Raw genomic sequence first — 23089 nt, forward strand, 5'->3', positions numbered from 1 at the left:
AAACTAAAATAAATCAAAACATACTTTCTCTCCTCATTGACAGCATCCCTCGGCCCCCAAGTCCTGGGAGGTCCAACAAAACAAAACAAACAAACAAAATGTCTCTTACAGATGCAGAATCAGTTTATAGGTCGTTTCACAAACAGCTTTTTTGATTGGTATCAAGTTGTCCCGTGAAAAAAAATTAGGGTGTTTTTAAATGACTGGGATTAATATGTTAGTACCTTAATTTCTTATAAGATACATGTAGTAAATGTACAGCAGTTGTTCTCCCTTTATAGTTCAGGTATATGTGCAGTTCCACAAGACGACCAATAGAGGGAGCTGAGAGCCTATTTATATTCAATTCAATTCAATTCAGTTCAGTTTATTTTGTATAGCCCAATATCACAAATTACAAATCTTCCTCAGAGGGCTTTACAATCTGTACACATACGACATCCCTGTCCCAGGACCTCACATCGGATCAGGAAAAACTCCCAAAAATAACCTTTCACAGGGAAAAAAGGGAAGAAACCTTCAGGAGAGCAACAGAGGAGGATCCCTCTCCCCGGATGGACAGAAGCAATAGATGTCATGTGTACAGAATGAACAGCATTTACAAAGTTACATAAAGACATTACATGAATATGACAGAATATATGAATGGACCTCCACAATCCATGAAACAGAAGGAGGTAGAGAGGAGGGGGGGGCGGGGCATCAGCAGGTCCAACGCGGGAGGCCGGCTCACCAGGCATCAGACACCTCCGGGTCCAATGGACCCTATGAGACGTGAAGTCACAACGACTCCGGGGAGGAAGCAGAGTTAATAAGGTGCAATGGAGAGATGTAAATTCATCCATAAGGAGAGAGAGAAGAGGAGATAGGTGCTCAGTGTATCCTAAAACATCCCCCAGCAGCCTATAGCAGCATATCAAGGGGCTCGACCAGGGCAAACCTGATTCAGCCCTAACTATAAGCACTATTAAACAGGAAAGTCTTAAGTCTATTCTTGAATGAGGTGACTGTGTCTGCCTCCCGGACTGAAAGTGGAAGCTGGTTCCATAAAAGAGGAGCTTGATAACTGACTAACTATTTATACTGTTGGCTTTCGTCATTTCCTCTTTTTTGGGAGGATGATCAGACTAAATGAATTTCTATTTTAGGCGAAGCCCAACTTTAGTCTGTAAGACATTAAAATAATATAATTGTTTCTATAGTGCTCCACCCAAAAGAGGGAATATAGAAGTGCAGCTTGGGATGGAGCCAGGGACTATTTTAAGCAAATAGGTTTTTAGAATCAGTGAGGGTTTAACCAACACTGCCATTCAACACACAATAAAAAGGGTAATTTTTCCAAATGTTATACCCGCATTCAGAAATGTTCGTAACTCAACAATGCTGGTACAGAGCCAACTAACAACCATAATGTCATTCTAACGTAAACCTTACCTCCAGTGTCTACCTGCAATAGTTCCAGCTGGATATCACCACTGACCAATCTGTCCATCTGCACATCAGCAGTCCCTGCTGCATTCTGGGCCCCAGCTGTTGCCGCGTTACATCTTGTTTACACCAGGGGCCAATGCTAAGTTTGACCTAGTTGCCGAAAAGCCCGAGAGGCAAAGCAGAAAGCACACTACACATAACGCAGACGTGGGGAACAGAAAGAAGCCATTTTGTACCCCTTACAAATGGCGAGTTTGTGGTTTTGATTTTAGAGCTCATTGGTTGCCACCATTGAGTTGAGCCCCCACATTAAGTCAAATAAAGCGTATAATCACAATGATAATATAGAATTTGAGAGAGGACACCAATATGAAATGTGTGGCTTCACCAGGAGCTGGATTTGAATTCAATTAAAGTAAAATCTAAAACTGTTTTGCTGCTACATGGAACAAAACGAGGTGAGAAGTACACAGGACAGCAGTTGGTGAAGGAAAAACATTGTTTTTTTAATTCTGATGTGAAGCAGTTTCCATTCAGTTAGAGAGAAGGGTGTGTGCGTCCAGGCAAGGAAGTGACCCATTCATCCTGCCAGTTGTGTAAAGTCCCACCATCAATGTCCAACAGATAACAGGCAGCCATCGTCATTGGCTGCGTGGGTCCTGAGTCTCGTCCTCGTTCGGTGGTAAACTGAGCAGTTCCTGGATCCGTCGCATGTCCTTGTGGGTTTCCTCTGCCTGAGAGCTGACGTTCAGATCTTCAATCAACTCATCTGTCGACTGCAGACGGGCCGTCCTTGGGATTGGAAAAGATGGAGAAACATTGAGGAGAACGAACTTTAATGTAAATTTGGATGGATTATTTTATTATTGCTTGGTAAAATCGCCCATAAAAAGCGTAAAAGAACACGATTAAAATCTAATACGTCTCACCATTCTGCGAGTCTGAGCTCAAAAAGTTCCCTGCGCTCTCTCCTCCTCCTCTCTCGGGCAGTTCCTCCTGCAATCGACTGCATGCTGATGATCAACGCACCGGTGGGAATCCTGAGCACACGTTAGCTTATGTTATTAGAACTATCAAGCATATTCAGGACATGTTTAATTACTTTATATTTGCATTAGAACACAATACAAAACAGAAAATACACTTTATACATCTGATGTCTGAGCTCGGTTCATCAGCTACTGAAATGTATGAAACCATTCTTGCTGACACATCTACACTGGGCACACTGGGTGTGTAATAGAGTCCTACCACACTTCCTGTTGTTGTATAATCCGTCCTGTACCAAACCCAGCTGTCACATGTAAGTTCTGTCACATCAGCTTCATTAATAGCATAACCCTTCTAGGCTGCCCATTGGTTGCGCCATAGTAATACGATGGGGCTAAATTTCCCCTGCCCTCCACCCAAACCTTCCAGTCACACCTCGGCCGTGTTGCCCAGGCGAGAGGAAGATTCTGGGGTGAGATCTGGAGCGTGATGTGCTTTCCGATTAGCTGCCCGCTTTCATTCCCCCCCCCCCCCCCTCTGCTGCCCGACTGCACCTGGCATAGCCGAGGCCGGGGCTGTTTGCACACATCAAAATGCTCCAGGTGGTTGGTCACTCAGGCAGACAGCGAGGAGGAGGAGGAGGAGGCAGTAGCAATGAGAGTACAGAGCCAACAGGAGAACAGACTAGGGCTGAGCCAACAACACGGAGCTGATGATCATAGAGACCATTCAAACCAGCCCCTCCAGTCTGATACACCATCAAACACCTCACACTCAATCTCCATTATGCAATCAAATTCAAATCTGCTCTTGGCTCTGCTGAACGTGGCCAGAGAGAAGAGAATTAAAAGTGGGACAGAGGGGTTTGAGGGGAGATGGAGCGAAGCATAAGTCCAGATCAGACCACGGTAGATGGAGATGAGAGGCTGGAATAACAGAGATAGTGCAAATGGAGAGGGGCAGCTGCTGCCTTGGCCTGCCTCCTTGCTCTAGCACCCAGAACATGGCCCTCTGCAGTGCACATGAGTCCCTCTGGCAGCGTGAACGGAGTTGGAGTTGGGGGGGCGACGGAGGGTTGCTGGGAGGGGCACAGCTGGCTGCCAGAGTGCTCACCGCTCCCAAGCTTCTGACAACGGGGCTCTACTGCGTGATGAGGCTCGACGCGCTTCAGGGGAGAAACTAGGTACGTTACCGTAACGACTGTGAGAGTAATCGATGGATGTGAAGTGGAAGTACTCACCCCAGCACTGCTCCGATGATGGTTCCTGCCACCAGGCCTCGCAGACCCAGGTTCAGTCTGAAAAGGCCTCCGGTCACTGCTGCTCCCAGACACAAACAAGAGTTGTTTTGGGCCATCATTCATAACCCTATTTGCTGGTATATGTACCGTCTGTTGTAAAACAATGTCATCAGGTTAAACAAGGATTGTAAAAGTCTCGTTATTATTATCATCGTCAGTAACAGACGTTTTACTACCAATGAGCTTTTTTAAGAGCTGAAATTCTGGTTTCCAGGCAGATAGGAAATTGGACAAAGAAAGATAATTTTTATGCATAATATAAAAATCTCATTTTCTGGAGAACTCTGTTTTTCACTAATTATTTTCTGGGCACCGTTCTGCATTATTTAGAGTTATTTAGTTGGAGAGAGACAGGGGAACAAGCAAATGCAACAAAGGCTCTCAGCCACAGGTGGACCGGAGACGCCGTTGTTCACGGTGGGCGCCGCTGTAATCTGGTACTGCACGGAAGGAAAATGTGACAATATTGCTCAAATATTAGCGATCATGTGGCGTGCGTTTGCTCTGAAGGGGTTGACGTAGTACAAGAAGCAATGTCTAACATTTCCAAAAGTACAAGTTACCATTTTGCTATTCTATTTGTCTTTTTGACGACGTCAGCTTTTTAACTTGTTGCTGGTTCATGAAAATCATCATCTGTCAGATAGTAGCACATTGTGTTCAACAGTGTAAAAGAATAAATGAAAGAATCGTAGCAGGTGCTTAGCAACAAATAAAAGAGAGTATGTTCAGATGACCGCAGAAAAGTTAATTATGCTGAAAATCACCAGACACGAATGAAGAATGAGTTGGTGAAAACGATAAACAACACAGAGTTCGTATTGAGCAACTCACAGATGGAGATCTGTGATAGTGAAGCAGAATGTTGTGCGACTTTTCTTGGGGAAACAAAAGGTTTAAAACAGTAATAAATGTGACTCACCTCCAGCTGCAGCATAATGGCTGAAGGTGTACTGGTCTCTGTACACAGACAGCCCTGTGCTGACAGAACTACAGGGTGGGGGGTGGGGTCGGGGGACAGATGAGGGAAAGACTGTTAGAAAATAGAAACCAAAACATTTAGGGAGGATGATCATTGAAATAAAAATGATCATATATATATATATATATATATCAACAAGATATAAGCACTTTAAATTGACTTTGCAAATAAACCTGCCTCTCTTTGATTCAGATGAGCATGGTTCAGAGGAAAAATAAATACAAATCGCTTAATCTGATGTAGCTTATTTGTAGGACAAATCAAAATGCCTACTTTGCATAAGATTTCTTACAACCTATAGGTTCACTTATCAAAAATAACTAAAAACCTAACACAATATTCTGGGATTATCCATGTGTTTGCTTACTTGAATAAGGTGACAAAAGCAGCCACTCTCCAGCTCCATCTCCATCCGTATTTCACAAAACCCCGGATTGCTGCATTATGTGCTGAGCGCTGACAGAATGGACACAATCGTTATGTTATTAGCATGATGCCGTTAAATGTTGTCAATAGTGCACCGTGTTTAGAACTACTGCATCTCATAGGGCACATGCAAACCCATACAGAGGTCCCTGACACTCTGACACTTACCATTGCATCCACTCGGCTAGTATAGATCTCCGCCTGGCTGACTTGGATGTACCTCTGCTTGGCATCGCGAGCCGCCGGCAGGCCTCCGTAGATCAGGCCGGCCATAGCGGCAGCTATACTGCCTTTGATCACGTTGGTCAGCTCCTCTGGGTACCGCTGTGTCATGCTACAGAGACAATAGGCGGGCTTTATTTGGAGAACAAACTCAGTGCCACTTATTCCTCATCAAGACAAATAAAACTGTCAAATAACAATCAGATTATACGCATTTAAGTCTAAACGTGGCAGCCAATTAAAGTGACATTAGTAATCAACCTGAAACATCAAAGCACTTGTGCATTTGGTTATTAAAAATACAATGAGACGGAGTACATTACGCGGTCTACTCCAATATTCGAGTATATACAAAGTTCAAAACATAATTAAAAAAAAGGTTTGTGCATGTTTTTTTGTACAGTGGTTGTATTTAGAATAAAAGCCCATCTTGCACAACGATACGTAAGGAAACTGCCACTGTTCACGTGGTCTTTATTTACAACCGCGCAAATTTATTTGACATTTCACTTAACATGTACTTTTCACAGTAAAGAATAGGAAGATGGAACTGTATTATTGTCTACTGAAGTATCTCGGACTCTCTCCCTCTACAAATGGTTAAAAAAAGAGCCTAAAAATAAGAAATAATTATCTTTGATGATAAAAACTTTGACACCCAAAGAACGGTTTTAAGAGGACTTGTCACCTGCATTGACAACTATTTCCTTGATTAAATGATTGTTCCAATTTCGATTGTTCCAAAAAAAAAAAACTGGTGTTGAAGGGAAGAATAACTTGACAATTGCTATTACAAAGTGGTGAATACTGAAGTGAATTTTGGTTTGGGCAAACTTTGTTTTTTTTAAGCAGTGCTCAAAATATGTAGAATATAACTTAATAAAAGAGAGCAAGGTGACACCGTGGTGAAAAGGGAGAAGAGAAGTCAAAAGGAATACCAACTCTTTTTGAAAGACGTCCTTGATACGGTCCCAACCTGTATCTGGGAATTCTGGCTTGCCGATGTTGCGCGACATGCTGGGCTGGATGGGTGCTGGAGCAAGACTGGTGGTGGAGGAGGAGGAGGAGGAAGAAGGCATCTGTGCAGGAGCCACATCAGCTGCGTGGACCCTGGGGAGCAGGGGGCAGAAGGAAGGAGGCCCAACGCTTTGGAATAGGCCGGTGCTCAGCACACCCCAGGGTGCAGAATCCGCCTGCCGTCTCTGCGGGGCGAAGCTCGTTCTGGGCTGCTCCGAATGCATTATGCTTCAGCTGGCATCCTGCAGCAGAGAGGCGGAAACACATGGCTTCAAACTCCATCCTCAAAATAAACAGCCTGAAGGAAACCCTGGCAGGGTTGTCCAACTCAGCAGCTGTTAAACGGTGCAGGAAACACTGGGCACAAAAGCATTGCTTTCTGGGTAAATATTTCTCTATATTGACTTTAAAAATGCACTTCCGGGACCTTCAGCTCCTCTGAGCAGAAAACGCACCAGCTGGTACAAGATCAAAGAAAAGATGTTCTTTACCAAATTGTCAGAAGATAATCTGTGTTAGAAATTACTAAAAAAGCGACACATTGGAGGAGAAGTAAATATATTATGAAGACGAATAGTTTTTAGTCCGCACTCATTTGAATTCAAACGTATCTTGCTTTGACCTCGTTTGTTGTGTCATCGTGTGAGAATACCTAAGGGGGGAATTGAGTACGAAAAAGGTTGGAAAGGCTACGTGTAAATCTGATTTTATAATTGTTTTATAATTGCCTCAACCTTACTTCAAACACCGACATTACTGCGCGAGTCATTCACATATTGCTTGGCTTGTTTCACGTCATTTTCCGGCTAAAGGAGAGGAGTCCTTAGTGACTTAGTGACTAATAAAATTTAGATGTCGTACAGCTGCGACCGGTCAGACCGACTTAAGCTCCAGCTAACAACTTGCATTACTTCCGTGACAGAAGTACCGCAGTACTAACAATGTCAATACCAATGAAACGTTAAATGTATATTTCGGCTGTACGTTTTCATTCCTTTGTCGTCGAGAAACGACAGTAAAAAAAGAACGAAATCGTCGTCTGTCCGATAACACGAGCATTGACGCGAACACTTAGCATCCCATTAGCTTCTGTGATTTAAAATAAAAGGCTTAGCTTACCAGCAAGCGGCGCAAAAAGTCTCCGCAGTTAACCGCGTGTCCTTTTGAAGTAGCGCAAGCCCCAGTTTATGCGCATTAACTATTCTTAGTGTCCACATTTCGGGGTTTCATAATTAACCTTCTGCAGGTTGTTTCTCATCGGTGACATTCCGCATTGTCGACCCTTCACCTCGAGACACAAACCAAATGTGCAAACAGCGCCCCCCGGCGGTGGAGGACTAAAGTTAATATTACGCATGCGCACTCGATACGACATGAAGATCAGAGTCCAGGGTGTTTTAGGAAGAAGAAAAAAACAGTTTATTGGCATAAAAACAAAAATATACATAAACATACTTTGACGCCTCATCACATTTTAGTCAAAATACAGAAATGGACCATGTTTACCCAGTTCTCAATGATAGTGTGAGAAATAACCTTGCATCGGTAATAATCTCCTTGTTCACAGTACAATGTGAATACTACAACATATCCAACATCATCTTGCATCAGCTATCTATCATCTCTTAACAAGACACTTACAAAAAAAAGAAGGTAAAAACAATAAGTGTTTCTTGGAAACTTCATACATCAAATTACAACTATTTCCTTGTCATTATTGCTTACGGTTGGCACTTAGTGAAGGTATTAAGACATAGTTATTGGACATATGGCAGAACTCAATTGCAACAAACAAGTAAACTGGACAGGACATGGATGTGTTGTGAGTTCCCTCAGTTGTCCAGTAGAGGGCAGTGCCTCCCCGTCAACAACAGATGTACTTAACGTGGAATCCAGTATCAATTCTGTGCACATTATGTGTATGTATATCGATAGGACTAGGTTGGAAGTGGACTTTCAGATCAACGGTTTACAGGTAGAATACAAACTATATGTACTTCTACATACAAAAAGGCCAGATGAAGAAATTGCAAAAAAAAGCATTCCATATTGTGCAAATCACAGCTTTTGAGTTTCCAGGAAATCCTTGAAATATAATTGAATGCGTTAAATGTGTAACAGCATGGCACCCGTAACTATTATTATTATTATTGGTATACTCTTTAGAGCAGCAGTCAACATCACACTTCATGTATTGAAAATTAAAAGTTTTAGGTGATATTTTCATTGGGTTTCGGCGAGCGGCCGGCAGGTACTGAAGGCACTGAACTTTGTTACGCGTTAACGCTCAAATAAAAGTTAGATTTTTGAGCAGCTTTCTGCAAGTGGTTCGATTTTCATGGACATTTGTTGTCTGGAGCCCTGTCCAGATGTGATTCATGATACAAAACCATGTCTTCACATTGCACATTTAAAAAGGGGTCACTTCAGCAATTTAGGATGTCACTTCCATTAAGTTGGGTGACTTTAGTACGAGTCAAGCTCCAAAAACTCTGGATCCTACATTTCCCATAATAACTTGGGCGACAGAAGATGTTTCAATAGACATCTGCCATCACTTTCAAACTCTGCACACACAGTTTACGCGCAGACTTGAAAAGAAAAAAAGTGCAGTCACCAAGCATAAACCAAAATAGCCCCGATGACATCACTTTGACACCCACCGGGGTAATTTTCCTCCACCTCCAGAGCCACGGAAGACGGAATACAACAGTTTTCACAGGCTGAGCAGTACTCATGAGTAAAACACTGTTACTGTGCTGGTGAGTACAGACTGAAGCAAGAAAGATAGGAGGTACTTTTAGAAGCAAATCTACTAGTTAAACCACAAAGTAATCACTGACTCAGAATTGGCATATAAGCCCCCTAGTGGCACCTGGAGGTATGACAGCTTCCAGAGTCAACGACTCGCTAAATTTAGGTGTGATTTAAACGGCAACATCCATCACACTGCTTGTGAGGAAATCATACGTTGTGGAGCAGTGATGACGTTCATTATCTGGAGTTTCCCCTTCACTACAGCTGCCCTGGTCCCGCAGAGTCTCGCACCTACAGCTCCGTCCTGCCGGGTCTGTGGACAATCTGGTTGTAGTTGTCCTTTCTCCTGGGTTTGTAGGTGAGAAGACGGCTGAACTCGGTGAGGAGTCTCTCCCAGTAGCAGGAGACGTCTTGCATTCGCAGGCGGTTGAGGATGAATTCTTTACCCCTGTGGGGGGGGATGGGGGAGAGAAGAAACGTCATCACTCACCTTTTTCAAATGCATAGCTGCGACAGTTAATGTCCAAAGGAATTCAACCATAAAATATGACCAGTTACCTTGTGGCAATCTCTTGTGCGATGGCATCGTTCTCTTGGACGAACTGCAGTAGTTCCCTGAGGAGACGGAGCGTGTGAAGACACATCAACATTGAGCATGCACACAGAGGAGATTCACACCAAGGTATATTAGGATTTATCGCACTGAAAACATTCACGCCTGAATGGAAAGCGCCTTCAGTAGCGATTCCGCTCCGTCAACTGCTGGCATGCCGAATTGTGAATCTGAACGTGAAACTTGTCAGGTTTCTCCAAGCGTAACGTGTGTATTTGTAGGATGTCGACATACATGCAGAAACATTGTAAATTGTAAATTTATAATGCGAGAGGACACATTTATACTGCTTTGTTTCCAAAAGGGTCAGCAAGCACTTAATTATTGTTATCTGCAGGAACTTTTGAGGCCCAAACTCCATTTACTGTAGTAAATACACGGACTGTGGAGAAGCTCATACAAATCTCCTGCAAAAAAAACAAACAGACGATCCCTTTTAACGTTAAATATGATCCCGTTAGCAATCTTCATTAAGAAGCAATGACGCGGATACCGGAACAAAAATATAATCTATATCCGATCCGAGGCTGTGAAAAACAGGTGACAACACAGCTTGTAAAAATCAGTGGAACTAAAAACATTTACACCGGGACTGCACACAATCATCACAGCGATAGGAGAAAGACGTCCCGACTCCAGCTGAGGTACCTGACATCAGAGAGGTCCTGCTTGACCGGGATGTAGTGGACCCAGGGCTGCAGCTGAGGGTAGAAAAACTCCTGCCACTCATCCCCCACGTGAAACACCAGGGAGCCACAGAGGAAGAGATGTTTGAGGCGGAAGCTAGCCGCCACGCCTCGGAAGTTGAACAGATACCTGGGAGGATACGACAAGGGTCGGCCGGGACCGTCACAACTGCTCTCAAAAGGGATTCGCGCATTTATTTTATGTACATTCGGTGATGCTGTTGAGGTCTAACGAGCTGCCATGTTAAAAATATATATATATATTTTGTCTCCGATATAGAATCCAGCCTACTTGTATTTGCAGTGATCGACCAGTGGGATTTCTTTGGCTGGGGGTCTCCCTAGCGTGTCCTAAGAGACAGAAAAAAGGTTGGTAAATAAGATACACAAGATTCCTTTTGGAATATAAAAGAAAAGTCACAAGTTACTATAATATCTTGTGTTACGTCTGGATGGGACTGACCTTCTCTGACTTCCAGGCCTGGTTCTTCGTGTACTCTGCATCCACCAGCTCCGGAGCCTCTCTGGACAGGAGGATGAGAGGGTCGCGCTCTGGACTGGTCCTGTCGAAGCAAACAGAGAGGCTGTGGTGAGAAGATAGCTGGGTAGAAGTTAAATATGATAACTGACATGAAAACACGATTGTTGTGTAATGTTGCGTAATAACACAGGACTGACCTGGAGCCTCTGAAGAACCCTTTGAACTCTTTCTTCTTCCATGGCCACTGCGCAGCAGATCTACCACGACAAACATCACACTGTGTTCCATTAATCCATTTCTTCTTTTGTGAACACTCGACTAACGATTTACGCCAATTAATAGCAAATATAAAACCTTACTTTTTGAGGTCATCCCTCATCAGGTCCCACCTTCCCAGTCCAGTGGGGTATATGGGCCACACAGCAGGCCCTCCCTCCCAAAACGTCCATGCCGGGTACATGATGTCCTGGTAGTCCGCCGTCTGCTCAGATCAAAACGTGCCCGTTTCAAAACCAGTTACATATTTTAATGAACGTCGGTGTTACGTGCGAGTAAAACTGACGCCTGAAGTTCTGACCTTACTGAAAGAGAAGACAGGCAGGGTCGGCTGCACCCAGCTGGGGACTTGAGGGTAATCCCTCACGTTTACCACCATCTCCAAGTCAGGTAACCTGTCAATCACCTCCAGGATGAAATGCTCCACCCCGCTGCACCTGAAAGCAGACGGCAGATCTAGGCAGCGCACACAAAAGTATATATATATATATATATATATATATACACACACACACACACTGTACATATTCTGTCAATGGGATTAAGCAAGAAACAGGGTTGACTTTTTTTGACTTTGGACGTGATCACACAATACTAATAATCCCACCAGGCACTTTTCCCCTCCTTACCTGGCGGGGAACATGCAGTTATGTTCCCTGTACAACTTGTGTCCGATGATCTGGTAGTGGGTGCCTACCCCTCTCTGGACAGTCGCAGCCATGACGTCCTCAGAGAGTCTCCCTCTAAAGGGCCGCAAGTCATCCTGGAGGACTCTGGGGTCAGAAAGAGTGGCAGAGGAACAATCAGGTCCACAACGTTGGCTAATGCAAAAAAGAAAGAAAACCTGCATCCGAGGAATGACGACCGCCTTCACTGATCTAACATCGTCCTGTAATAAGGTACGGCATTGAAAGAAAAGACATTATGGCATCACACGCACCTTAAATGGCAGCTACAGTTGACAGGGTTGCACGGCGTGTGCCCTTTAACAGCATTAGAAATGGTGTCTCTAATTTCCTTCCACTGTTGACCTACCAAACAATAACAAACAGCGTCAGAAACAATGTTCATATTGGATGTATTGGATCAGGCGCTCACGAGGCTGCCCACAAAGGCGAGTGGTTCAACATGGAGGTCACGTGTCCTAAAAAGGACCTTAAGTATCTTTCACTTTCCCACGCGGTGTATTAATTTGAAAAAATCTACTAAATATGCATTATTCAGTAAATACTGAGAGGGAAGCCAGCCAGACCATCCGTTAGATCTAACCAGCATGAGCCAATTTAACCCACACACAGCCTCAATGAATAAAACCATGTTTTTAATTGATATAAATTATATGTTTCAATATTACCGGAAGCGAAACGTTTAACCGCAACTCGTCCCGGTTAGCTTAGTGGAGTTAGCTCATAGGCTAGCTCGCTAGCTCGCGAGGGGATGAATGACTCCCAACAACTAAAAGTTGCCTCAAGTCGGTTCAGCGGAACTGAACGAAGTCTCCCCGCCGCGTGTAAATGTGGTTTCACGAGTCGTGTTCGTTTCCAACGTGCCGTTGCCGTTACCGTTACCTGATGCGGGAACCAAACACAGGGCACAAAGTTGCAACAGTATTAAAAACCTCCACAGCCAGGAGCGCTCCATTTTTCAGCGTATCCTCCAGCTCTGTCTGGGGGAGGAGACACAAAGAGCGGGGGATCTGGGATCTGTTGCTTCGGGCTGAACGCCGTCATTACGGCAATGCGCACAACGAGATTAATTTACAGGTTGCGTTACCGTAACAGTTGGGACGAATAGCCCAAATTGGCATTAAAGGGATATTCCACTCAAAATCTGTCTTTTCTACATTTACATTCACACTCAGCCAGTTTGAATTAATGGAATCAAGTCTTCATTTAATTTCATGGCATTAGATTTAATTTCCCAATGCACATATATCAGAATAATTGCTAATTAATTGGTTGATGAAATTTTCAGTTCCTTTTTTCTCGAATTTCTGAATTAATGTCCAAGGCGTGGATAATTTGTCCGTGGGCCGTTGAGATGACTTTCTCAGTCAGAGAGAGAAAAGGGGGGGGAGGCCCTCCTGGGAGTTTCGCGGTGGTAAGACTGAGTGAGAGAGGAGGAGAGAGAAGACAGGTGGAGAGGGAGAGATGGAGAGAGAAGCAGAGAGGATGGAATATCGAACCTAGATCTCGTACTGTATATACTGACCTCTGCCAGCCAGGCCTTGAGAGCTATTTTGATTTCTCTGCAAACTTTATTTCGGCCTGACGAAACGCCTTCGCAAGCGCAACCGACGATGCAGCGGCTCTGGCTCTCTCTGCTGTCCGGCCTTTGCCTCCGCCTGGTTCTCATCTGCAGCGCCGAGGAAGGTCTGGAGTTCCCCAATTTCGACGGCAGGGACAGGGTGCTGGACGTCAGCGAGCGCAACTACAAGAAGGCCCTGAAGAGATACGACCTGCTGTGCCTGTTCTACCATGAGCCGCTGCCGGCCAGCAAGGGCCTGCAGAAGCGCTTCCAGATGACAGAGCTGGTGCTGGAGGTGAGGAAGAGAAGAGCCGGAGGAGTTGGAGGAGTAGAGTTAAAGTACAGAGGGCATGGAGATTAGTGCCGATATTCTTTCTTCAGAGTGGAATTGGAGTTCATTGCCATTGATAACGCCCTATACTGCTCCTTTAGAATCGTATACAGTTTTGAGAGAGCACTTTCTTTTCTTTATCTTTGGTTGGTGAATATTTTCTTGAGGCTTTTGGGTTGCCAGGTTGTGAAAATCCCTCTGGATGGTGTAGTCTATAACATATAACAGTTATATGGTAGTAATACATGCATAAATCATTGTTTTGTCATGTTTTAAATGCTCTTGAGTCTGCAGTTTTTAATGTTTAAAAGGCTATCAATAAATGTGTTTTGGTCTAACCAGTCAAAGAGTTTTATCACAGACTGCAAACCCATACGTTGTTTTTATTAATCGTTTATAAGTATAAAAAAATCAGGAATTAAATATTAACAGAGCCAATGGTTACAACTTAGAAACCTTAGAATATCAAATATCTCAACAACTTTTTTTATGATTTTGAACTCGACATTTCCTGAATCCTGTTGATTGCGACAGACAGTCCAAAGCTTTCTCACTTAGCCAGTGAAAGTGGAGATGGATTCACATCTATTTTACCTGCACAAAGCCGCCACTTTAATCCCATCATGTATTACATTACATGTCATTTAGCTGACGCTTTTATCCAAAGCGACTTAAAATCATGTTACATTCATACACTGTAAACACAGCTACAGGGAACAATGCAGGGTTAAGTGTCTTGCTCAAGGACACATCGACTAGGGCGGGGATTGAACCACCAACTCCCTGGTTGAAAGACAGACCTGCTAACCACTGACCCACAGTCGCCATGTATCCAGGGACAGTTTCTAGGTCACTCTGCTAATTAGAGCTGGTTCCCAAAATCCCTCTACTATCTGGCTGTTGACTAGAAATAACTAGACTGGCATCGCTTCCCGTCGTATTCCTGAGGTACAAGTATGAGATGAGGGGACACATGTTTTTTACTTAGAATGCAGCTCAAATCCGCTTAGAAAAGCAGGAGGTGTTTGTATTTCGGACTGATCAACAGATTCTTTACTGAACGTTGACGTGATTTCTAATTTTCCAAGAATAAGACGGTCACAAGTCTCTTTCCCATCCTTTTTTTTTAATGACCGTGCGACAAAGAATGTGTTGGTAAATCAATGGAGCTGTCCGTGGTGCTGAAGTGCTTTTTTCCACATTGCAGTTACGTACATTCTGATGTTTAATGAGCTTTTCATGTTACTTCAGCGCGATAGCATCATTAGCTAATTAGACCTTAACACAGTTTATATTTACTGACTGACATGTGTCTGTGTGACTGCCCAGCTCACCGCTCAGGTCCTGGAGAACAAAGACATCGGTTTTGGGATGGTGGACTCCCAGAAGGATGCCAAAGTAGCCAAAAAACTGGGTATGACTCACTTGTCCTCCTTCCACAGAAACAGCTGCATTACTGTGAATGCTGAATGTCAGAACTCAGATTTTGCTGCATCCAACATCAGTAATTTTGTGTAAAATCCTCTCCCTTTGTTCCCCTTTCTCTAAAACGCAAAGCCTTAAAATGATCTTTCCTAATGCTATTTCAATAGGTCTGGAGGAGGTGGGCAGCTTGTACGTTTTCAAGGACGACCGGGTCATCGAGTTTGATGGGGAGCTCTCAGCAGACACACTAGTGGAGTTCCTGTTGGATGTGAGAAAAAAATCAGGTTTGGCTATTTCAGCCGCTGAAAGAAGAAAACTTCAAGCAATTAACAACCTGCAGCCTCGTTAGAATATGTGCGAATGATATATTTCATAGCAATACTACATTTCTTATTATGGCAAGGAGGCCAGTCCGAGACAGGAATCAGAATTTAAAAAACCCTCTTTCAAAATTGACCCAGAATTTAAAAGCACAGGATCTTTCTTGACAAACGGCTAGCCTTGCTATCCTGAACGGATTAAATAAATGAGATATAACGTGTTAATCGGACAGCTTTAGCTGTGTTAGTCAACATATTTTGTTCCAGCTGGACAGAGCCAGGTTAGCTGTCTCCAGTCTATATGCTAAGCTAAGCTAATGGTTGCTAGCGGTCGCATCTCATTCAGCGGACACACATAAACAAGTGTGGTGTCAATCATCTCGTCTAAGCCTCACAGGTTTCAAAATATGTTGACGTTTCTTAGCAGTGAAATACATTTACCTGTGCTATACCGCCCCCTAGGTGCTGGAGGACCCGGTGGAGATGCTCAACAACGCCATGGAGCTGCGAGCCTTCGAGAGGATGGAGGAGGACATCCGCCTCATTGGCTACTTCAAGGGAGAAGATTCATGTTAGTTTATCAACAATCTTGTGCTAGCATCTCTTTTAGCAAGGGATGCGTTTATCAATGCGTTTGTGTTTGCATTGATAAAGAGAGAGTGTGTGATGGGTTAAAAAAATCTCTGTCCCCATAAAGTTCCCCAGACACTGATAGGATCTAGAGGCTAATGGAGCGACATCACCGTGCTAAAGGGAAACCTGATTCCAGACTGTGGCGCTCTCACTCGGTCCCACGAGAGCCTTTAAATAGCTTCTAGTTCTCTGTCTAATAGGTCAAACTGCAATTAGAGTTCCTCTAAAAAAAATTTAAAAAGAGGGAGAAAAAGTGAGACAGGGAAGATGCTATCTGGTCCAATATGACAGTGGCAGGAAGTTTCATTATGGAGCCTATTTCTGTCCAGAGATAGGATGGTCCTTGGTCGTGACCTTGACGGGAGCAGAGCCCGTAACGCGTTACAAGCCAATCAAACTGCATCAAGAGAGGCGTTGTTACTTTGGGTGGAGACGGTAGAATCATGATGGGAAATTGAATGAAGCGAGTGCGCTTGCCTTCCCGATCACATATACGCTAGATTTGGGCTGTGGATGTGAGCAGGGTGGGAATGATGAAGTCCTGCACCGTAATCCGTTTTTACCTTCTCTACTTCGGTTTCTGCAAGTTCCTTATCAATCTCTCTCTCTCTCTTTCTCTCTCTGTCTCCCTTTTTCTCAGACTACAAAGCTTTTCAGGAGGCATCGGAGCGTTTTCAACCTTACATCAAATTCTTTGCTACATTTGATAAATCTGTAAGTCTTGCTGTGCAAAATCAAGTTCTTATCTGTATTTATTTATTTATAACTTTTGATTACTCTCACACGGCTCGTTGGTACACTGTTTAATAGCCTCGGCATTTTGGAATATACATCCATTTGCATTTTTGTAGAGAGTGAGATGTGAAAAAGATTTTCACATATGAAGCAACAGCAAGCAGCTGGTTAGCATAGCTTAGCATCATTATTTGAAACTGGGGGAAACAGCTTGGCTCTGTCCAAAATTTTATAAAATCCAACTAGCACATTTAAGGTGCACTAATTAACACGTTATAACACCTACTGCTAATATCATTATTAGTTGCATTGCTGTTATTGTTGCCAATATCATTACTGCTTTAATTGTCATTATTATTCTATTATATCCACTGTTGCTGATATTTTTGGTAGTTGTAACTGTTTCATCATGCCTATCACTCATGAATACTTTCTGTCATATTCATTGAATGTTACGTTGTTCATTCAGCGCACATGTCCATCCTGATAGAGGGATCGTCCTCTGTTGCTCTCCCGAAGGTTTCTTCCCTTTTTCTCCCCGTTAAAGGTTAACAGAGGTTTTTCCTGATCCTAAGTGAGGGTCCCGTACAGAGGATGTCGTATGTGTACAGATTGTAATGCCCTCTGAGGAAAATTTATAATTTTGGTCTATACAAAAGTGTCAAAATGACAGGCTGTGGTTTTATGGGGGACTATTTTGTTCCAGAAACAGTGACTTCCTCTAAAGCAGTGTTTCTTTTTTTTCTCTTTTTAAAAGGTAGCCAAACATCTCTCCCTCAAGATGAACGAGGTGAATTTTTACGAGCCGTTCATGGAAGAGCCGGCCATCCTGCCTGGCAGACCTCTGTCGGAGATGGACATCGTCGAGTTCGTCAACCAGCACAGAAGGTCGGTTCGATTGAAATCTTTCCAGGGTTTCCTCAACGCCGTTACAACCTGGCTATACATTTGCTCTTTACAGGGCCACTTTGAGGAAGCTCCGGGCGGAGAACATGTTTGAAACATGGGTGAGTGGGTGTTTCGGTCTCACAGAATTGTCTTTCGCGGATTTTAGTTGCAAATCTGAACTTTTTTTTCTGCTTCAAATGTCCAGGAGGACGACATGGACGGAATACATATTGTGGCGTTTGCCGAGGAGGAAGATCCAGGTCTGTGCCTCCCCACTTTATATTTTGCCTTATTTTCTTTAGCATCTGGAGCCGAGCTCAGGTTACTCTGTTCTGTCGTCCCTCAGATGGCTACGAGTTCCTGGAGATCCTGAAAGACGTGGCAAGAGACAACACCAACAACCCAGAGCTCAGCATCGTCTGGATCGACCCCGACGACTTCCCTCTGGTTCTGCCTCATTGTTGGCTTCAGATTTCCAACAGGATAATCTAATTAATGTGTCACTGATTGTTTAAATTGACTTGTCTCGCCCCCTTCCAGCTGACAACTTACTGGGAAAAAACCTTCAAGTTGGACCTGTTTAGACCTCAGATTGGTGTGGTCAACGTCACCGATGTAAGTAGTGGTTAAAATCTTAAGACTTCACCATCGCGGATCGGCCCACCTTGACTCTCTCCGTGCTCCCGTGTTCCAGGCGGACAGCGTGTGGCTGGACATGTCCAACGACGAGGACCTGCCCACCCCCGAGGAGCTGGAGGACTGGATAGAGGACGTCCTGTCAGGGAGGGTGAACACGGAGGACGATGACGAGTCCACCGACGACCGCGAAAACCCTGACAGCTACGCCCCAGAGGACAGCTACGAAAGTCACGACTCAGATGACGAAGACGACGGCGACGACTGACCTGAAGGTCAAGGGGTCGGCGTCCTAGCAGTTCAGACCTGGGTCAGAAAAACTGAACTTGTTTGGCCCATTAGAACCACATTACTTACAAATTGTCTCCAAATCATTCAAATTAAGTGAAAATGAAAGACAACATATGGTCTCCCAAAAAAATGAAACTCTGTAGACGGTGGTTTAAATAGTTAGGCAGATAAAACGGAACAGATTGAAGGTCATCATGGGGAATTTGTGGCTCCTGTTATAAAGGGCGAGCAGCATTAATTCACCAAGGATCAAGATATCGGTGTACTGAAGCTTCTGTGTGGCGTTCATGTATAAAGCTCCATAAATAGATTTTGCCCATAACTTTAACAAACCCTTTACGTTACTATGGCTAACGTGGTGTCACATGCAATGCAGCAGATGCGGAACAGCATTAGCATTTGTAGTCAAATGATAGACGTTAGTCCAATATTTGCTCTCCCGCTAACTCTGTTTTGGTCTCCACCCACAAACCGAATGAAATCTCTGGCTCTTTAGCTGCTAAATGCTCCACTGTGCTAGCTCAATGCTAACCTCCCCTCACTGCTGAATAGTATTGTTTGGCTTAGAAAGGTTCAGAGTGAAACCCGGTGCTTCAATGCTTCCTTTCCCATCTCCTTTAGCACAAGGCTCCAGGAAGTTACTGCTTCTGGCTAAGAAATCCTTCACAAAAAAGGAATTAATGCCGTCCCACAATACCTTGCGGCAGCACTACATCAATAACTTTCGCCATCCAATAATTACGTGGCTGTAAGTGCTGTCCTTTCCAAAGTCCTTATGAATTGCCCTTCACATCGTTCCTTTTGAAAACTGCTGTTTTCATTGAGGTCAAGTAAAGAGGTGTGGAAAGGACATAGGATGCAAATCTTTAAGACCCTAAAGAGGACGTGTGAAGCTGAGAGGACAGAGTCCCACAATAATTCACATTACACATATGTTAATATAAACCTAATAATTGTAGCGGCTTTAAGGTTGACGTAAATGATAAGATGACTCATGTGTGACAATAAATTAAATAGAAATAAATCTTGAATTGTTTCTCGGGATAAATTCCGGACATAATAAAAGTACACAACAACTATATGTGTACGTCTCTTATTGTGAAGGTCCCCCTCACACATGTTCACACGTAACTCAAGGAGCCGTATCAGAGAGAGGAGAGCAGAGTGAGTGGGTGTGTGTGTGTGTGTGTGTGTGTGTGTGTGTGTGTGTGTGTGTGTGTGTGCGTACGCTCGCATTTAAACGTGACCTGGGGGCAAGAAGACATGTCGCGAATCTCTAGAGGGGAAAAAAAAGGGAAGCACACGGTGTCCCGGTGCCACGCGCTCTGATGTCCTCCCGGGGCCTCGAGGTGACGGGAGGCCCGTGCACGTCCAGTGTGATGGTGTTTTACATGAGCGCCGACTAAGAGGAGGGCTGGAGGCCTGCATCCTCCCATCCTCCCTAACCCGAGAGCGGAAGGACGACAGCGTCAGATTCAATATAAAACGAACAAAGCGCGTCGAGGTGTTCTGGAAGGATATCATCTCACGTGACCAAAGTCATTACCAAACAAATAGAGGAGGAGAAAAGCATTCCATTTAGATGCAAATGCACCTCATCCTCTTCCTCGTGCGGGAGGTGGGGGATTAAGACGGGGACAGATGAGTTCCGACAGCCCGCCCTCGCGCTTGCGGAGGTATGAGGTTGTTTGTTTTCAGCGCCCGGGACACCCGACATTCATTTACCCACAAGGCCCGGCTGCGCCGCTCTGACAGGCGGATGGCAAGCCAATTACCTGCAAGCTTCGCGACAAGAGAAAGAAGAAGAAGAAAAAAGCCACCAAATCACGGCCAGACAAGCCGGGATGTGGCTCCTGCGCGTGACACGGCGGGCCCGTCACCCCTAATGGGCAGCGACAGAGCAGCGCGCCGGTGTAGCCTGCAGCTGGGGCCGCGGAGCTGCTGCGTATGGGAGATGCTGAGGACGGAGTCTGGAAGAATGGGAGAGAGGTAATGGGGGGAAAAAAGCCATGCAGTTTGATTGTAGGGAGAACGGGACACATACCAGTGGTACACTTTGCTTTCTACGGGAGCCTAGAACGATCATGGTCACAATATTTAGGGCCCAAGACCCGAAGAAGTCGGTCGAGGACCTATTGTTGTGTCGTTTCTTATTCTTATTCTTATGCTGGCACTTTGCAAGGGGAAAAGAGGGCCATGGCCTAAAGTTGCATACTTCAACATTTCCACACATATCAGAATCGGTGAAAATACTTATCTGATTGGGGTGTCGGGAAAAAGTCGAAACAATTAGCTCGGTGGCGCCCCCTTGTGTTGGAAAAGCTAATACTTGTTTTCAGCAATGGCCGATAGACTTGAAATTTGGTACACATGTCCACTTGGACCTGCTCTACAAATATGTTCAAGGTGACCATAAAATGCGCCATCTTAGATTTTCCGCCATTTTGAATTTGGTAAAAAACAGTTTTTTTCCATTTTATCCTAAACCCTTGGTCCGATTTTCACGAAAAGTTATGTGGGTCATTATGATTCTTTTCATAATTTAGCCCATTCCTCCTAGGCAAATCATCGGATAGGCTTCAAATGTGGTCAGTGGTCTAAAATCCTTGCTGATTAACAGTTATGAAATGAAGATGCTTTTCCAGCATCACTCTATGCAGGAAAAACCTCCAACTCGTGGACACTTGGTCCGACGGTCGCAGACACTCGGCCGCGTAAACCGTGCGTGAATTGTCGAGGGCCCGATCAATGCTGCTCGCAGCTTTAATGTGATTTGTTATCTTGTTGTAAAAGGGTCATTTTCATAAAGGGTAAAACCACCTTAAATTGAGCAAATAATGTTACATGTGCACTTTAATTTGTACTCCACAAAACTGTGAGGTTTTATCAATTCATATCTCTATGCCCTCAAAAATCATGTTAAAATATTTCGAACCATTTATGTAAAAAAATAAGAAGAAAATAAATCCATTATAGAAGCCTCAAACAAAAAGAGACAAAAACAGCATCAATAGACCAGAATGCAATGCATAAATTAAAGGCAACTGAACTGAACTTCACTCACTCCTCCCTTTCCAAAGCCACGGCAACGCCATTAGGTTTGCTCTAACAATTGTCTTTTTCAGGTGATTATTATAGACCAATGAAAACATAGATATGAATATGAATACCATTTAATTTCTGATAATCTCCCCAAATCCTACACACTGGCCCTTTTTTAAATGTTGGGTTTTGAGCACATAGTCCTCATTTTCACGAGTACGTTTGGTATTCACACACTAACCAGCCACCTTTAACCTTCTTAGATGCATTCTGGGATATATAGGAAATCACAAAAGGGAGGTAAAAAAAAAAGAAGAGCAGTGAATCCCAAAACAAGGCATCAAACCCATTTGTCTCCACACACCAGTTTTACAAATGTTCATAAAAATGTTTATTATTGTTTTCATACAAACGCTAATACCTGTGAAAGTGAAACATGTCTTACATTGCAATGTCAAGTCATCGTCACAGAGCCGTCCCGACAAAAGAGAGGACTGTAACCCGGCAACAGCGTGGCAGACAGCGGTGATGTAGAGGGGGGGGAGGGCATACATACATACACATACACACGCGCAGGCACACACACACATGCTTGTTTACATAAATAGTTACAGTGTAAACACAGGAGGCATGGTCACATTGGGATCTTACAAAGTTCATCTGTCAGTAGGTTTAAAATGTGACCAAATCAAGAAGTCTTTTTTTGCATTTTTAGCCCAGGTGCTTTAACAGTTACAAGTTTACAGTGAAATATATATATTTGCTTAAATTACCAGCATCTTGGTGTGTGTGTGTGTGTGTGTTTGTTTAATGTTTTTTCCCTCAGGCAGACAAAGTGACATTCACCAGCCAGGGGGCAGTAGGGGACAACCCTGCTCAGAGCCACAGAAGAGGATATCACCAGAATCTTTTTTCCTACTTGAGCAAGTTACACCTGAGGGTGTCGACGTTTTGTTTTAGTGCCATTAGCTGGATTCGTCTGACTGGTTCATCAAGGTGAAAGAAACAAACTCCCTTCTGACCCCGAGGGACTCGCTGCAAGCGGCAGAGAACAGAGCGAGACCCGGTAGTCAAGGGAAACCAGACGGTCCTGTTGGGAGGGAGGTCCCGCCCTGCTCTCAAACTGCTCTCAAACTAATTCTCAAACAGTGCCTTTTATTGTCTTGGTAAAATCTGTGTAATGTCCATTTCCACAGCACTGATTCCAAAAACACTCAACACTTTCTCTCCAGAATGTTCACATTTAAAGTCTTAGATGTGAACATTTTTGATTCCCAACTGAAAACCTTAGTTGCATGTCATAGGTTTTTTGTCGAATCATTGTGTTTGTTGTTGTAATATTAACTTTGGCCACAAGGGG

The 23089-nt window shown here is 44.0% G+C and overlaps 3 protein-coding genes across 3 annotated transcripts; 1 reads left to right on the forward strand and 2 right to left on the reverse strand.

Annotated features, from left to right (window-relative positions):
- Positions 1-1912: 1912 nt before the first annotated feature.
- Positions 1913-7683, reverse strand: timmdc1 (translocase of inner mitochondrial membrane domain containing 1). The gene is made up of 8 exons (XM_034551068.1): positions 7488-7683; positions 6294-6610; positions 5298-5463; positions 5071-5159; positions 4644-4711; positions 3662-3740; positions 2361-2471; positions 1913-2223 (listed from the first exon to the last, which is right to left on the reverse strand). The coding sequence occupies exons 2-8, from the start codon at positions 6590-6592 to the stop codon at positions 2073-2075; spliced, it is 963 nt and encodes a 320-aa protein (XP_034406959.1). The 5' UTR covers positions 6593-6610; positions 7488-7683; the 3' UTR covers positions 1913-2072.
- Positions 7684-7769: 86 nt separating this feature from the next.
- poglut1 (protein O-glucosyltransferase 1) lies at positions 7770-12849 on the reverse strand. Its single transcript, XM_034551058.1, has 11 exons — positions 12750-12849; positions 12122-12212; positions 11811-11954; positions 11483-11618; positions 11265-11386; positions 11103-11162; positions 10888-10987; positions 10717-10775; positions 10387-10554; positions 9684-9740; positions 7770-9573 (listed from the first exon to the last, which is right to left on the reverse strand). The coding sequence occupies exons 1-11, from the start codon at positions 12820-12822 to the stop codon at positions 9417-9419; spliced, it is 1167 nt and encodes a 388-aa protein (XP_034406949.1). The 5' UTR covers positions 12823-12849; the 3' UTR covers positions 7770-9416.
- On the forward strand, positions 12000-19766 carry LOC117743218 (calsequestrin-2-like). Its single transcript, XM_034551050.1, has 11 exons — positions 12000-13723; positions 15089-15173; positions 15352-15452; positions 15967-16075; positions 16778-16851; positions 17630-17760; positions 17834-17879; positions 17966-18020; positions 18107-18207; positions 18301-18375; positions 18455-19766. Exons 1-11 carry the CDS (start codon positions 13481-13483, stop codon positions 18662-18664), a joined length of 1230 nt encoding a protein of 409 aa, XP_034406941.1. The 5' UTR covers positions 12000-13480; the 3' UTR covers positions 18665-19766.
- Positions 19767-23089: the final 3323 nt, after the last annotated feature.

Source organism: Cyclopterus lumpus, chromosome 2, assembly GCF_009769545.1.
Source record: "Cyclopterus lumpus isolate fCycLum1 chromosome 2, fCycLum1.pri, whole genome shotgun sequence".
NCBI lineage: Eukaryota > Metazoa > Chordata > Actinopteri > Perciformes > Cyclopteridae > Cyclopterus > Cyclopterus lumpus.